This window comes from Ursus arctos, unplaced genomic scaffold, assembly GCF_023065955.2.
Source record: "Ursus arctos isolate Adak ecotype North America unplaced genomic scaffold, UrsArc2.0 scaffold_14, whole genome shotgun sequence".
NCBI classification, from domain to species: Eukaryota; Metazoa; Chordata; class Mammalia; order Carnivora; family Ursidae; genus Ursus; species Ursus arctos.
In genome coordinates, this window is record NW_026622808.1 from 20,388,945 (window position 1) to 20,401,531 (window position 12,587).

At 56.9% G+C, this 12,587-nt stretch overlaps 1 protein-coding gene across 7 annotated transcripts; it reads right to left on the minus strand.

Annotated features, from left to right (window-relative positions):
* Positions 1 to 772: 772 nt before the first annotated feature.
* HOOK2 (hook microtubule tethering protein 2) lies at positions 773 to 12,027 on the minus strand. Of its 7 annotated transcripts, none has more exons than XM_026491149.4 (22): positions 11,875 to 12,027; positions 11,278 to 11,363; positions 11,136 to 11,208; positions 10,118 to 10,168; positions 9,877 to 10,009; positions 9,717 to 9,784; positions 9,294 to 9,356; positions 8,914 to 8,994; positions 8,651 to 8,811; positions 8,420 to 8,560; positions 7,224 to 7,425; positions 6,874 to 6,984; positions 6,678 to 6,765; positions 6,237 to 6,306; positions 5,401 to 5,538; positions 5,201 to 5,288; positions 4,968 to 5,002; positions 2,230 to 2,312; positions 2,046 to 2,146; positions 1,721 to 1,831; positions 1,581 to 1,652; positions 773 to 1,497 (listed from the first exon to the last, which is right to left on the minus strand). In XM_026491149.4, exons 1-22 carry the CDS (start codon positions 11,917 to 11,919, stop codon positions 1,348 to 1,350), a joined length of 2,151 nt encoding a protein of 716 aa, XP_026346934.2. In that variant the 5' UTR covers positions 11,920 to 12,027; the 3' UTR covers positions 773 to 1,347. The 7 variants fall into 7 exon arrangements, with proteins under 7 accessions (XP_026346934.2, XP_026346936.2, XP_044236950.2 ...); XM_026491151.3 differs by having other exon boundaries at positions 2,046 to 2,149; XM_044381015.3 differs by having other exon boundaries at positions 8,420 to 8,811.
* Positions 12,028 to 12,587: the final 560 nt, after the last annotated feature.

The following is a 12,587-nucleotide window of genomic DNA, read 5'->3' on the forward strand; positions in this document are numbered from 1 at the left end:
CACCTGCCTCCTTGATATCCCCATGTGGCACCCTGAACAGAACATGCCCCCCAAACCAGCTCCCTGTTGGCTCCCCAACCTGCCCCAACCTGCTCTGAGCTTCCAGGTGATAGGCCCAAATCCGGGAATCCTCTCCAACTCTTTCTCTTGCCCCCCTCCATGTCAATCTAGCAGTAAATCCTACCAGCTCGGTCTTCAAATTGTATCCAGAATCCAACCATTTCCTGCTCCTCTAGGGCCCACATCTTAAGAGCCCCCAGTGTCACCCACCCACCCACCTGGACCAGGGACCACTGTCCTTGTCTCCCAGCTCTGGCCCTAACCACCCCCAGTCTGTTCCTTCCACAGTAGCCAAAGAGAGCCTATGAACACCTGAGTCAGGTAATGTCCCTCCTTTCCTTAGAACCCTACGTGACTCCCATGTCCCTTAGAATAAAAGTATTCCCTGCAGTTCACAATCTCCCTGCCCTCATCTCTTCCCCTCCTCTTCTCACTCACGCCACACTGGCCTCCTCACTGTCCCTCTAACCCACCAAGCAAAGCGTCATCTCAGGGCCTCAGGCATATGCTGTTCCCTCTGCCTAGATCACTCTTTCCCAGATACCTACACAGCCCCCCCTCACCTCCTTCAGGTCTCTGCTTAAATTATGTCACTTCCTTGGCAAAGTCTCTTCTGCTGGTCTTCTATTTAAAATCACCACCTCCCAAACGAACGTCCCACATCCCCATCACTGCTGTTTTCTTTTTCTCTGTAGCACTTCTCACATCAAACTTTTACTTCATCTATTTTGTTTATTGTCCATCTCCCTTCATTAGAAACGACAGCTTCATAAGGCGGGGATTTTTGCCTGAAGCTTCTTCAAAAAACGACCACACGCACATATAGTTACATAGACACAAACACAGTTCTCACCTCCCAGTGGATGCTATCAGTCAGTCATGCTTTAGTAAGAACCCAAGCCAGGCCTTTCTAAAAGCAATGCTCTGAGTCCCTGGCCCGTCTTCTCTCCCTCCCCTCAGTGCCCAGAGTCCAGCCAGGGCAGATTGAAAATCTTTATTATTTTTCCTCTCAAATATAAAAATCACTCTCTCCCCTGGCATCTCATTAACCCCAGGTTGAAAATCAAGGATAAGAATCACATTGCTAAAAAGAACAGGCCCACCGCTGCCTCCTGCCCTATCCTGCACTCTTGTCCCACCTGAGAGAACAAAGGGCAGAAGTCATGACCTTAAGGCTCTCAGGCAGCTGACTGAGGCCTTCCTGATGCTGGGCCCCAGATGAGTTGGGGGAATCCAGGGCGGACTGAGCCCCAGCCGGCTGGGCAGGTGGCAGGATCCTGAGGTCCATCAGTGCTTGTCGGTGGGGCGCGTGTTCAGGGACGCTAGGCGTCCCAGGGACCCACGGCGAGTGTTGGTGGCCAGCCGCTGCTGTGCCAGGAACGACTGGGCATGGGCAGGGGCCCGCTCCTCCCCAGCTCGCTGCTGCAGAGCCATGCCCTGGAGGGAGGAAGGGGGCACGGCTAGGGTCAGGTGAGCGCATGGCACATCCCTGGACCCTTACTACGGTGACGTGCACTCACCATATTATACCAGGCACTGATGAGCAGCTTTTCTTCCTGCTCCCGCTGACTTCGACTCTTCTCAAAGTCCATCTGCCAAGGAAGGAATAGTCAGGGGCCTGGAAATGCTGGGGACAGCGGGAAGTGATGAGGACACCCACCTCCAGGTGCCGGATGCGGACGTCCCGCTCCCGGAGCTGTGTCCTCAGGGTGTGAAGTTCTGGGGGTGCCCCCCCGGATGGCCGCTGTTTGGGTTCCAGGGTCTGTATGACCTAGGGTTTGGGAAAGACACAGGCAGGGTGACCTTGGCCTTGCAGGCCCCTGGACGTGTTGGGCTGCATTAAGTGTGGTGCAGAAGTCTGTGATATGATAGGGGTATGGCATATGCGGAAGTGGGGGGCAAAGAGGTGCACGTGGTGGGGAGGCATGAATCAATGGGAGGCAGCAGACGTGGAAGGAGGCCCGTGGAGTCCCCAGTGTCCTCACCGTGCGCGCCCTGTCCACGTAGCGGCGGTAGCGCTCTTCCATGGCCCGCAAGTCCGCATCCTTCTTCTGCAGGCTGTGCTGCAGCTCCTCGATACGCCGGGCTGCTGGGGGAACAAGGGGACCCCTCAGCTCCCCACCAAGCTCGGGGCCCTCCCACCCCACCCAGCCGCTGCGCCCCACTCACTGCCGCTGTCAGCGGGCGGTTCCAGCTCCTCAATGTACTCTCGCTTCCGCTGCAGCTCCAGATCCGCTTCATGCAGCTTCTGCCTGTGGACGGAGGAGGGGCAGCTGCGGGCTGACCGCTGGGCCCCTTCCCTTCCTCCCTCTGCTGGCCACAGCCCTCCCAGCTGGCCAACGTACACCTGCCCGGCTGCAGAGATCTGTGGGCCAGACCTCCAAGACAGAAGCGGTATTCCTTGGTCCCACCATCTCCTTAGCCATTGGGGCCACAACCTTCCACTCTCCTCATCAGCTGACCCCTGGACCAGCCCTTTGTGTCCACTTGTCTCCATGCCACAGCCCACACACTGGTACGGCCACCTCCCCCCCTTGCCAGCCTCTTCTACACTCAACCTCAGTTCCTTTCTCCACCCAGCAGCCAGGGATCTTTCTAGCATGCGAATCTCTTCTAACAAAAAGAAACACAAGGTAAAACCTTACAACTTCCGCCACCTGCGGCAAAATCCCAAGGATCTAAGAACACTCCTTGGAGGTGAGATTATTATCATGCACTGGGTTTGGAGCACGGTCTAACACCTAACCGTTAAACTTGGGCTGCGTCTGCTGAGGTTACAAAGGCATGTGCCCTCTAAGCCACTAATGCCACTTTTTCAACATATCTGCTCACAAGCAAAATGATACACGCACAAGGTTTTACTTTGCTACACTGTTTGAAATAGCAAATACCTAGAGACAATGACTTTTCAAAAAAGATTTTATTTATTTATTTGAGAGAGAGCACAAGCAGGGGGAGGGGCAGAGGGAGAGGGAGAAGCCGACTCCCCACTGAGCAGGGAGCCCGATGTGGGACTTGATCCCAGGACCCGGGATCATGACCCCAGCTGAAGGCAGACACTTCACTGATTGAGCCACCCAGGTGCCCGAAAGAATGACTTAAATACATTATGGCATTCCCAAAAATTGTTACAGGCCAGCCTTTCTGGATTGGAATTTTACAGGAGAATTAAGCCCTAATGTTTCCATATATCCATCCTCTGTAAGGAAATAACTTTTTCTGCACTCAGTTGGTACAAGCTACACTCCATCCTTGGCAGAAGTGAGAAGAGTCAAACATATCATTTTCTATAAGGCCTAATTTCTCCATGGAAGCCCAGTTGGCAAAAGTTACTGTATTTATTAAAAAAAAAAAAAAAAAAAAAATGGGGCGCCTGGGTGGCTCAGTCGTTAAGCGTCTGCCTTTGGCTCAGGGCGTGATCCCGGCGTTCTGGGATCGAGCCCCACATCCGGCTCCTCCGCTGGGAGCCTGCTTCTTCCTTTCCCACTCCCCCTGCTTGTGTTCCCTCTCTCGCTGGCTGTCTCTCTCTGTCAAATAAATAAATAAAATCTTTAAAAAAAAAGAAAAAGAAATTATTCCCCATTAAAAAAAACACACAAAAAACACAAAAAACTATTCATATGGCAAAATTTCCCAGCCATCTTCTTAAGTAGAAGCAAAGTGCAGAATAGCAGCTATCACGCTACCTTTCATGTAAATGAGGAATCAGAATAAAAATTTATATTCATATTCATTTGCATTTCCTTAAAAAATTCATAAGGATTTTTATTTTTTACTTTAAGATTTTACTTATTTATTTGAGAGAGTGTGAGAGAGAGAGAGAACACAAGTGGGGGGGACAGAGGGAGAGGGAGAGGGAGCATTAGACTCCCCGCTGAGCAGGGAGCCCCACACAGAGCTGGATCCCAGGACGCTGGGATCATGACCTGAGCTGAAGGCAGATGCTTAACCGACTGAGCCACCGACTGTAAGGATTTTTATAACGAACTAATATGAATGGGGGTGGGATAGAAACTGAGTCAATGGGGGGACTAAGAAGTATACCCCTTCTCTCTGTATTGCTCAATATATATTTTGGTTTTTAAACTATAAATATAATAGCTATTTAAGATAGTTTCTTACATATAAATAAAACAGGGGAGAATGCCTTGGTGGCTCAGGTCATGACCCTAGGGTCCTGGGATCGAGTCCCGCATTGGGCTCCTCGCTCGGTGGAGAGCCTGGTTCTCCCTCTCCCTCTTCCTCTGCCCTTCCCCCCACTTGTGCCCTCTCTCTCTCTCAAATAAATAAATAAAATCTTAAAAAAAAAATAAAATAAAATAGGGGTGCCTGAGTGGCTCCGTCAGTTAAGCATCCAACTCTTGATTTCCACTCAGGTCATGATGTCGGGGTCATGGGATCGAGCCCCGGGTCAGGCTCCGCACTCCGCAGAGTCTTGCTTGTCCCTCTCCCTCTGCTCCTCCTCCTGCTCACGCGTCTCTCTCTCAAATGAATAAATAAAATTTTAAAAAATAAAATAAAATCTTTTTTTTCATTAATTTTTTTTTCAGTAATCTCTACACCCAATGTGGGGCTCAAACCCATGACTCTGAGCTCAGGAGTCACATGTTCTACCGACTGAGCCAGCCAGATGCCCCCAAAATAGTTTCTTTTTTAACAATGTAAAAAGTAAAAGGTGACTGTCACTTTTTCATACGACCTTACTGAAATTCCCTCCATGGCTCCCCACTGTTCCCCCCAAACAGTTCCTATTCCTTCCCTTGGCCCCTAAGACCCTACTTGATCTGAGCCTTCTGTTTTGGCTGACTGGTTCTCTTCGTAAATAAATCCCCACAGACAGCAAACATCCCCCCCACCTGTGCCCCAGCCTTTCCCCCCACCAGGAATGCCCTCCTTCTGGGACTCACAGATGTTCCTCCAGCTTCCTCTTCAGCAGGGCGGACTGGGGGAGAGAACAGGCACTGGGTGAATGGGGGTCCAGAGGTCTCAACTCCTTCCCGGGGTGAGGGCAGGCGGTGCCGCCCTGGGCCCACGGTACTTACAATGGACTGCAGGGGACATCGCGCAGCAGGGAGGAGAGAGAGAAGGGTTACGGGGAGGGCACGAGGGAGGGCCAGGCAGGGAGGAGGCGGGCACTCACATCCTCCGTCTTGCCCCCCTGCTCTTGCAAGGCCTTCTGCAAGTCCTCCACCTGGGCCCGCAGCTCCGACAGCTGCTGCTGGTTCAGCCTGCAGGAGTGCGGGGCTGCTGAGTGCCTGCGCCCGCCCTCTGCCTCGCATCACACGCCCACTCCACGCGCGCGGGGGTAGGGGGGCTCCCCTCTGCCCGGTGGGTCCTCACCGCAGCTGCGTCTCCAGCCCGTGGCGCGCGCGGTTGGCGTCCTCCAGGTGGCGCTGCAGCTCCTCCTGCCGCTCCCGGTAGGCCGCCTCCTGCTGGCACAGCTGCTTGTTCTCCAGCTGAAGCCGCAGGAGCGTCTCCCTGCCGACCGGGAAGGAGTGAGCAGGGCTGGAGACGGGTCACCCCTCAGGCCTGCCGGGGCTCTGGCAGGGAGACTGGGCGGACAGGGCTGGCAAAGGAACAGAGCCCTGGGGAAGAGCCCAGCCAGACCCTGAGGCAGGATTAGAGTAACGGGGACCAAGCACTGGGGGACCAAAATGGGCGGGGTTTTGAGCTGGGCCTAAGGGTGGAGCCAGGCAAGGGCGGGGCTACGGGAGGGGGTTAGAACATTCAGGATCCCTCTATGGCTGCAAGAAAGCAAGACTGCGGGAAAGACAGACGCAGAAATGCGAAGAACTGGGGTGGGGGAGTTCATCTGGGCAAGACACGGGGCACTGAACCTAGCAGGGGCTACACTGAGGACAGGGCTATGCCCTGGGGGCAGAGTCCCACGTGAGCGAGCATGGGTGGGGGTGTGGTTAGGGATTTTGCTCGGTGAGTGGAGCCAGATGGATTGGACCTCATTTGGGCACTGAGGATGGATCTGGGAGAGGCAAGCAACCAACAAGGGCTAGAGCGCCGACCAGGTAAGGGCAGAATTGGAGTGAATGAGCCCAGGAGCCAGGCTAGGACTTGGGATCCCAACACAGCAGGCCAGGCTAGCAGTAGGTGCCTGCAATAGGAGCAGGGCTGAAGGTGGATTCTGGGTGCAGCTAGAGCTCTGAGCGACCCCAGGGTACCTCAGCTCCGCAGGTAGGATCTCTGCTGCTAAGTTTTCCACAGCTGGTGAGGTGGGATCCAGAGAGGGGTCTGGAGAACGTGAGAAATGTCTTCAGGTTGGTGCACAGCTCCTGGCCCCAGCCCTAGGGTTCTCTTTCCAAGAATCATCTTTGGGGACTCAAGTTTAGCCCAAAGCCTGGCTTAACACAAGCCTTGCTCCCAGCTTGACAGGGGGCAGTGACGCATGGCCTGAGTCTGCCTTTGCCCCACCCTGATCCTGGGAGGTCAGCCCCTGCCTTCTGCCAACCCTTGTCACCTCTTTCCCTTCTAGCCTGTCTCCAAAGTGGTCTAGCTCTGCCCCCCTGCCTAGACAAGCCCTGGGACACTGCTTTTCTGTACGCTGTAACAGCACCTTAGGCCACCCCTGCCCCAGCCCTAGGGCTGTTAGGCCTCCGACTCACCAGCCTGGGTCAAGCCCCGAGGCTGCAGCTGGGCGCAGCGCAGTTCCTCATTGGCCTCCCGCAAGGAGTCCCTCTCTGCCAGCAGCCGCTGGAGGGACAGGGTGCAAGATGCCATTTGAGGGAGGGTTGGCCTCCCGGGGACTGGGCTATGCCAGGATGGACAGGGTGGAGCTTGGACGCGTGACTTCAGTCTCACCTCCTTCTCCTTTGTCACCAACTCATACTTCTCCTCTAGATTTCGACACTCGAATAGCCATTTCTCGGCCTTCATGGCCTCCTCCTGCCTCTGGCCCTGCAGTTCCTGAACCTGAACAGAGAGGAGGGGTGAGGATGCAGCGTTGCAAGGTGCAGGCGTGGGGCCAGAGAGGCCAGATACAGAGAACTTGGAGGAGCTGGCCTGCCTGAAGGGGGCTACTATATACAGATGAGAGGGCTCTGGGTGAAGGGGCTCAGTACCACACTGACAACGGACCAAGTGAGAGGGGCAAGGGGTCCAGCGGCCTAGAGCACCCGGCGCTCAGGGCTCTGCCCTGGTCCCTGCCGCACCTGTCGTCGCTGTGCCTCGAGCTGGGCACGTAGCGAGCCGGCCCGGCGTAGCTCATCTTCCAGCTGCCGGGTGCGCTCGGCATGGCCGGCATTGCGCTCCTCCAGCTGCCGCACCTGCCGCCTCAGCTCCCGCAGCTCACCCAGCCGGCGCCGACAGCTGCTCAGCGTGGCCTCCAGCTGCCCAGCACGCTCAGAGGACTGCCTGGGGGAGGAGGCAAGTTGGGAGAGGAGGCCTGGGTCGGGGGTCAGGGTTCAGCTTGGATCTGTGGCCCTCAAGGCAGGGGAAGATGTCATGTCACCTGGGGATGTGTGGGTTCAAGGTGGTAGAACGTGAGGGTCAGGAGTCAGCCAGGGCCTGGTGTTGTTGGGAAGTCATTAAGGGGCATAGAGGAAGCCTAAGCACCCATGGTTAGCCCAGGGTCATAATCAGGGATGGGGGCACGGGGACTGTGGGGATATAGAATGACTGAGGGGTTCCAGGGGGAATGATGGTGCCCAGAGGCTCTGAAGAGCCTCCAAGGACACTCTGAGGTTATAAGGTGGCTATGGGATCAACGATGGCGTGGTGGCGTCATGGGGGAGCTTCAGGGCAGAGCTCTATGTGGTCCTTTAGGGTGCAGTAGGGATTCACTAGACACTTTAACATTACAGGGGTGCTGCAGGGCCACAGGGGAGCCTTTTGAGGTTACAGAAGGCATGGTGAGGTCTAGGAGGTGGGTGCTCTGGAGGCCCACCAAGTGCTCTGGGGCTGCAGGGGTGCTGTGGAGTCATAAGAAGGGATAGTTCTATCACGAGGAGCACAGAGGGGTCATGGGGGGCAGCGGGGGGGGGGGGATTACTGCAGTTAGGGTCCTGGAGGGCACAAGAGGATCCCGGGGCACGATGGCACCTGGGCAGCACTGGGGAGCTGGTTGCCGGGGTTGTGGGGATGCTCCAGGGTCTAGGGAACATAATGTGGGATCACAGGGGCACACTGTGGGGTCCTGAGGGGCAGCAGGGATCCAGGAATCTTGGTGGTGTCCAGAAGACACGGCGGGGTCCAGGGAGAGTACAATGGGTTTCAGGAGGTCACTGTGGAGTCTAAGAGACACTGTGAGGGTTCACTGGGCATCTGGGAGTTTTTGAGGGACTATGGTATCAGAGGGACACGGTGCCAAGGACAACATGCAGTGGGGACCCCGGGATCGACCACGCACCGCAGCTCGTCCATCTCATCCTTCAGCGCCTGTGCCTCCTGGGCCAGACTGGTCAGCGCCTGGTTCCGCTGCTGCAGCTCAGACACCTCCCGCTCCAGCTCGGCACAGTGCAGGCGCTCGTCTTCCCGGCCGGTCTCCAGCCTGGGGGGGGGCGGCGAGAAAGGGACACTTGAGGGCACTGGAGCCCGGCCAATCCCCTGGCCTGTGGTCCCCATCCCCCGCTGACTGCACCTGAAATTCTCCTCCTGCAGCTGCTCCAGCTGGGACTGCAGCAGCAACAGCTTCTTGGCCGTGAGGCCAGGGGCGCCCTCAGCCTCCGGCCGGCCCAGCCGCTCCCGCAGCGCCACGTTCTCCTGGGCCAGGCTCTGCTTCTCCTCGGACACGAGCACCAGCTGCCGCAGGAGGCGCAGATGAGCTGGAGGCTGGAGGGCAGCATGGAGGCAAGCCACGCGGCCCTAGGAGCGCCCGCGCGCCCTCGCCGCCCTCAACCTCACCTGCCGCTCCAGGTCCAGACAGCGCTGCCGCAGCTCATCCCCCTCATCAGCCTCCTCACTCAGGAAGTAGTACCTTCGGGACTGAGGAGGGGGGTGGAGGGTGGGGAGGGGCGAGGAAGTCAAGGATCCACGGGAAGAGATGGAGGGGAGGCTGGCATCTCTAGGGGCAGAGAGGAGGAGCCCAGAAGCCCTCAAGCTCTAACAGAGGGCTGGGACCCCAGGGGACTGGAGGAAAGGTGATGTGGCAACGAGGGAAGAGGCTAGGACCCTGAGGGACGGAGGGAGTTTATACACTTAAGGACAAGTTCCTCCTCCGTCCGTAGGCAGCCCTGAGAATCAGCAATGGGCTTGGGCCTTTAACAAGGTCCCCCACCTCTTACCTGGTTATCAAAGTTCCCATATGTTTCTGATGACAGGGAGTCAGGGGTGTCTTTGGTCATGAGCTGAAGCAAGGCGGAGGACATCAAGATGAGCTGGGCCCTCTCGGGGTGGCCATTAAAGCTTCCACAACCCAGCCTAAGCACCTCTCCATCCTCCTGTCCCCAAAGCCAGTTCTCCCCCAAGAACTTCAGTTTAGAGGCTGCCTTCCTGCCATGGGTCCAGCAGGGAGGCTGGATCCTTTGAGGGTGCTACATGGTGACTTAGAGCTGGGAAGAGCTGGCAGACACATGAGACAGGGAAATCTAGCCAGCTGAGTTCCAGGAAGAGCCCAGACCTTACCAGGGCAAAGCTTGTGCCCAGTTGCCTCTGCTCTGATGTCCCATCCCCTGAAGCTCCTTGGCACATTGGGCACCCCCACCTACCTCCTGGATGGCTTCCATTACCACATGTTGAACTGATTCCTCCAGCGTCATGATTCTCTGGATGTGCTCTGGGGATCAAGGTGGGGAAGACTAAAACATAGGGGTAGGGGGTGGGAGGATTTCCTCGGGTCGTCCCCTGGGGGCCCCCGAACCCCCATACCCTGCTTCTTCTCACAACTGATGGCACAGCCAAGCACCAGCTGAAGCAGCTTGCCAAGCTCTTCTGGGTCCGAAAACTCGCCAATGAGGCTCACGGCCGGAAGGTGTTGCTCCAAAATGGGGTGCCCCAGGACCTGAGGACGGGGGTGGGGGTGGGAATACGGGGTATAGGGGCTCAGAGACACCTCATTCCAACCCAACCCTACCCCTAAATCCTGTCACGGTTACTCATGGTTACTCACATCCTGGGAGTACTCCACCAAGCTCTGTAAGATGGTCTTCAGGTTGCTGACCTAGGGAGGGGCAAGGACTTGTGTCCAGGGTCCCAGAGCCCCCGAGAAGGAGCCAGGGAGCCCCCACTCTGAATCTACCTACCCAGCCTTTTCTCTCTGCCTCATTTCCCAAACCCTGGTCATCTCATCCTGTCTGGCACCACTCTCTGTCTGAATGTCCTCTCTCCTAGGGGCAACCTGCCTAGTTGCCTGCCCTTCTTGTCCACCTGCCCATCTTGTTCACATGTCCCCAGAATCCAATCACTTCTCATCACCTGCCCTACCACCCTTTCGCCCTAGCCACATTCTCTCTCACCTGGATTATTGCACCAACCTGGTCTCAATTTCCACTCTTGCTGCCTACACCCCATTCCTCTCCAAGCAGCCAGGGGGAGCTTTTTAAAGTCCAACCCAGGTTGTGTCTTTCCTCTCTGCTAAAACCCTCCCTTGACTTTGCACAGCACTTAAAATAGAATCCATCTCCCTGCCCCAGCCTGCCCTCCTCCTGATGACCTCATCCACCATTTCTGCCCCCTTATTTTCTGTTCTGACCTCCCTGCCTTTCCTCAATACACCAAGCTTATTCCCCACTTTGCATTTGCTGCTCCCTGTGCCTAGAATCCCATTTCTCCAAATTTTGCATGGAGATCAACCTATCTGGAGTAACCACCCACCTAGTTGCCCTCTCTCATGGCCCTGCTTTTATTGTCTTCATAGAACTTACTGCCATTGGAAGTTAATGTGTGTGTGTGTGTGTGTGCGCAGGTTTTTGTCTTTGTTAGTCTTTGCTGCACACCCAGGCCTCTTCCATAGGAGAAAGAAAGAACAGAGTTGGCTCGTCACCAGACATCTGTCCCTCTTCCTAGCCAAGTCTGTGCATCACCCAGGACATGTGTCTAGCTGACCCATCACCCAGGACATGTCTAGCTTAGCCTTCCCTGATTATCTCTTCGCCAGTCTGTCTCCCAGTCATGAGTCCACCTGTCACCTTCAGCCTCCAGTTGGGACCTGGGTCATCTGAGATGCCCTGGAGCCATGCCTCGTTGAACCAGGAAGGGTCTCTGGGGGCGAGAAAGTGGGATGAGCTGCTGGGGGACCTTTTCGGGACCCTCCCCCTCAGCCCCACTCACATCTGGTTCAGCACATAGGCTATGGCGAGGCCACTGCTCAAGTCCTGGGGGCTGGTACAGGGGAATGGGACGCGGAACGTCTGCAACTGGGGAGGGAGAGGAAAGGGCAACGGGCAGTCAGGGCCTGGAAGAACAGAACCATTCCCCTTTTGCAGACTTTCCCGGTCAGCAGGAACCTCACACGGTTGGCGGGGACTGATCTATCTCACACCAGCTCCGCGGGGGAGTGGCCTCTGCACACCTGGAACTGGAGGGGGCGTGGCCTCACTTCACTTCTGTTCAACAAACCCCGCGCGACCAGGCTAGGGCGGAACCATGAGTCACCTGGTCCCCACAGGCGCCACGTGACCAGGCCAGCTCACCTGTGCCCTCGCCCTACGTGACCCAGCCGCGAAGGGGCGGGGTCTCACCTGTTCTTTCCACGCAAACATGCCACGTGACGGGGGCGGGTGCTCAGGCCAGAGTCCAACCGCCCTGCAAGCCCACCACCCTTTCCTCCTTCCAGCCCCAGAACAGCGGGGTAGACAGAGCCAAGGCCAGGGTTCCCGGGCAAGAAGAGGGGGCGCACACTTGTCCCCGGCCCCGCCCCCGACCTACCCAGGTGAGCAGAGACCCGCATAGCTCGGCCTTGTCCACGCTCATGGCTCCCGATCGGATTCGACCCCGGCAGCGGAGCCCCGCCACCTCCTGATCCGCCACCAGCGAGCGCCCGCAGCCCCGACCTCCCGCTCGGCCTAGAGCGCCGCCCCGCCCCCTAGGCGCAGGCCCCGCCCCGGACACGTGATCTCCCGGCGCCCGATCGGACTTCCAGTTCCCCCATCTTGGATCCGGGCAGCCGTCGGGCGCCCGCCCTGCCGCTAGGGGTCAGTCTGGGCCAAGCTTGCACATCCCAAGTATGGACCCGGTACCCCTCCTCCTTGGCTCTTTTGGGGGTAGCGGAGACCTCACAATAATTCCTCATCATGTGAGGCGGAGCTATCCCACTCTGTTATACGGGCTTATTCATATCCTTTCCCTTCAGCTGGAAGAAATTCTGCTGCCTAACCACCGTATCGGAGCCTTTATCTACGCGGGAAAGGGCAGGCCAGAACACATTCTGTGGACTTCGAGGAGAGATCCTAAAGGGGTCTTCCCCGGTGGAGGTGACTTGGGAGTCTTGACTCAGGGGTAAACAAGGGGAGACGAGCGTGGTCCTAGGTCGAGGGCAGAATGAATCAGCCAGACTCAGGTCTTGGGTGATGGACAGACACACTTGCCCAGTATGGATCCAGTTCCACTGAGCTGCTCCTGCACTGCGCCCACTCCACCCC

What these genes read in the sequence shown, in the direction of transcription:
- HOOK2 (XM_044381013.2), bottom strand. Translation starts at nt 11,919, where the DNA reads ATGAGCGTGGACAAGGCCGAGCTATGCGGGTCTCTGCTCACCTGG. An exon ending in TGGTGGAGTACTCCCAGGAT is followed by an intron (nt 10,010 to 10,117) that starts GTGAGTAACCAT and finishes CCCCGTCCTCAG; the next exon opens with GTCCTGGGGCACCCCATTTT. An exon ending in TCCGCATCCGGCACCTGGAG is followed by an intron (nt 1,653 to 1,720) that starts GTGGGTGTCCTC and finishes CTTCCTTGGCAG; the next exon opens with ATGGACTTTGAGAAGAGTCG.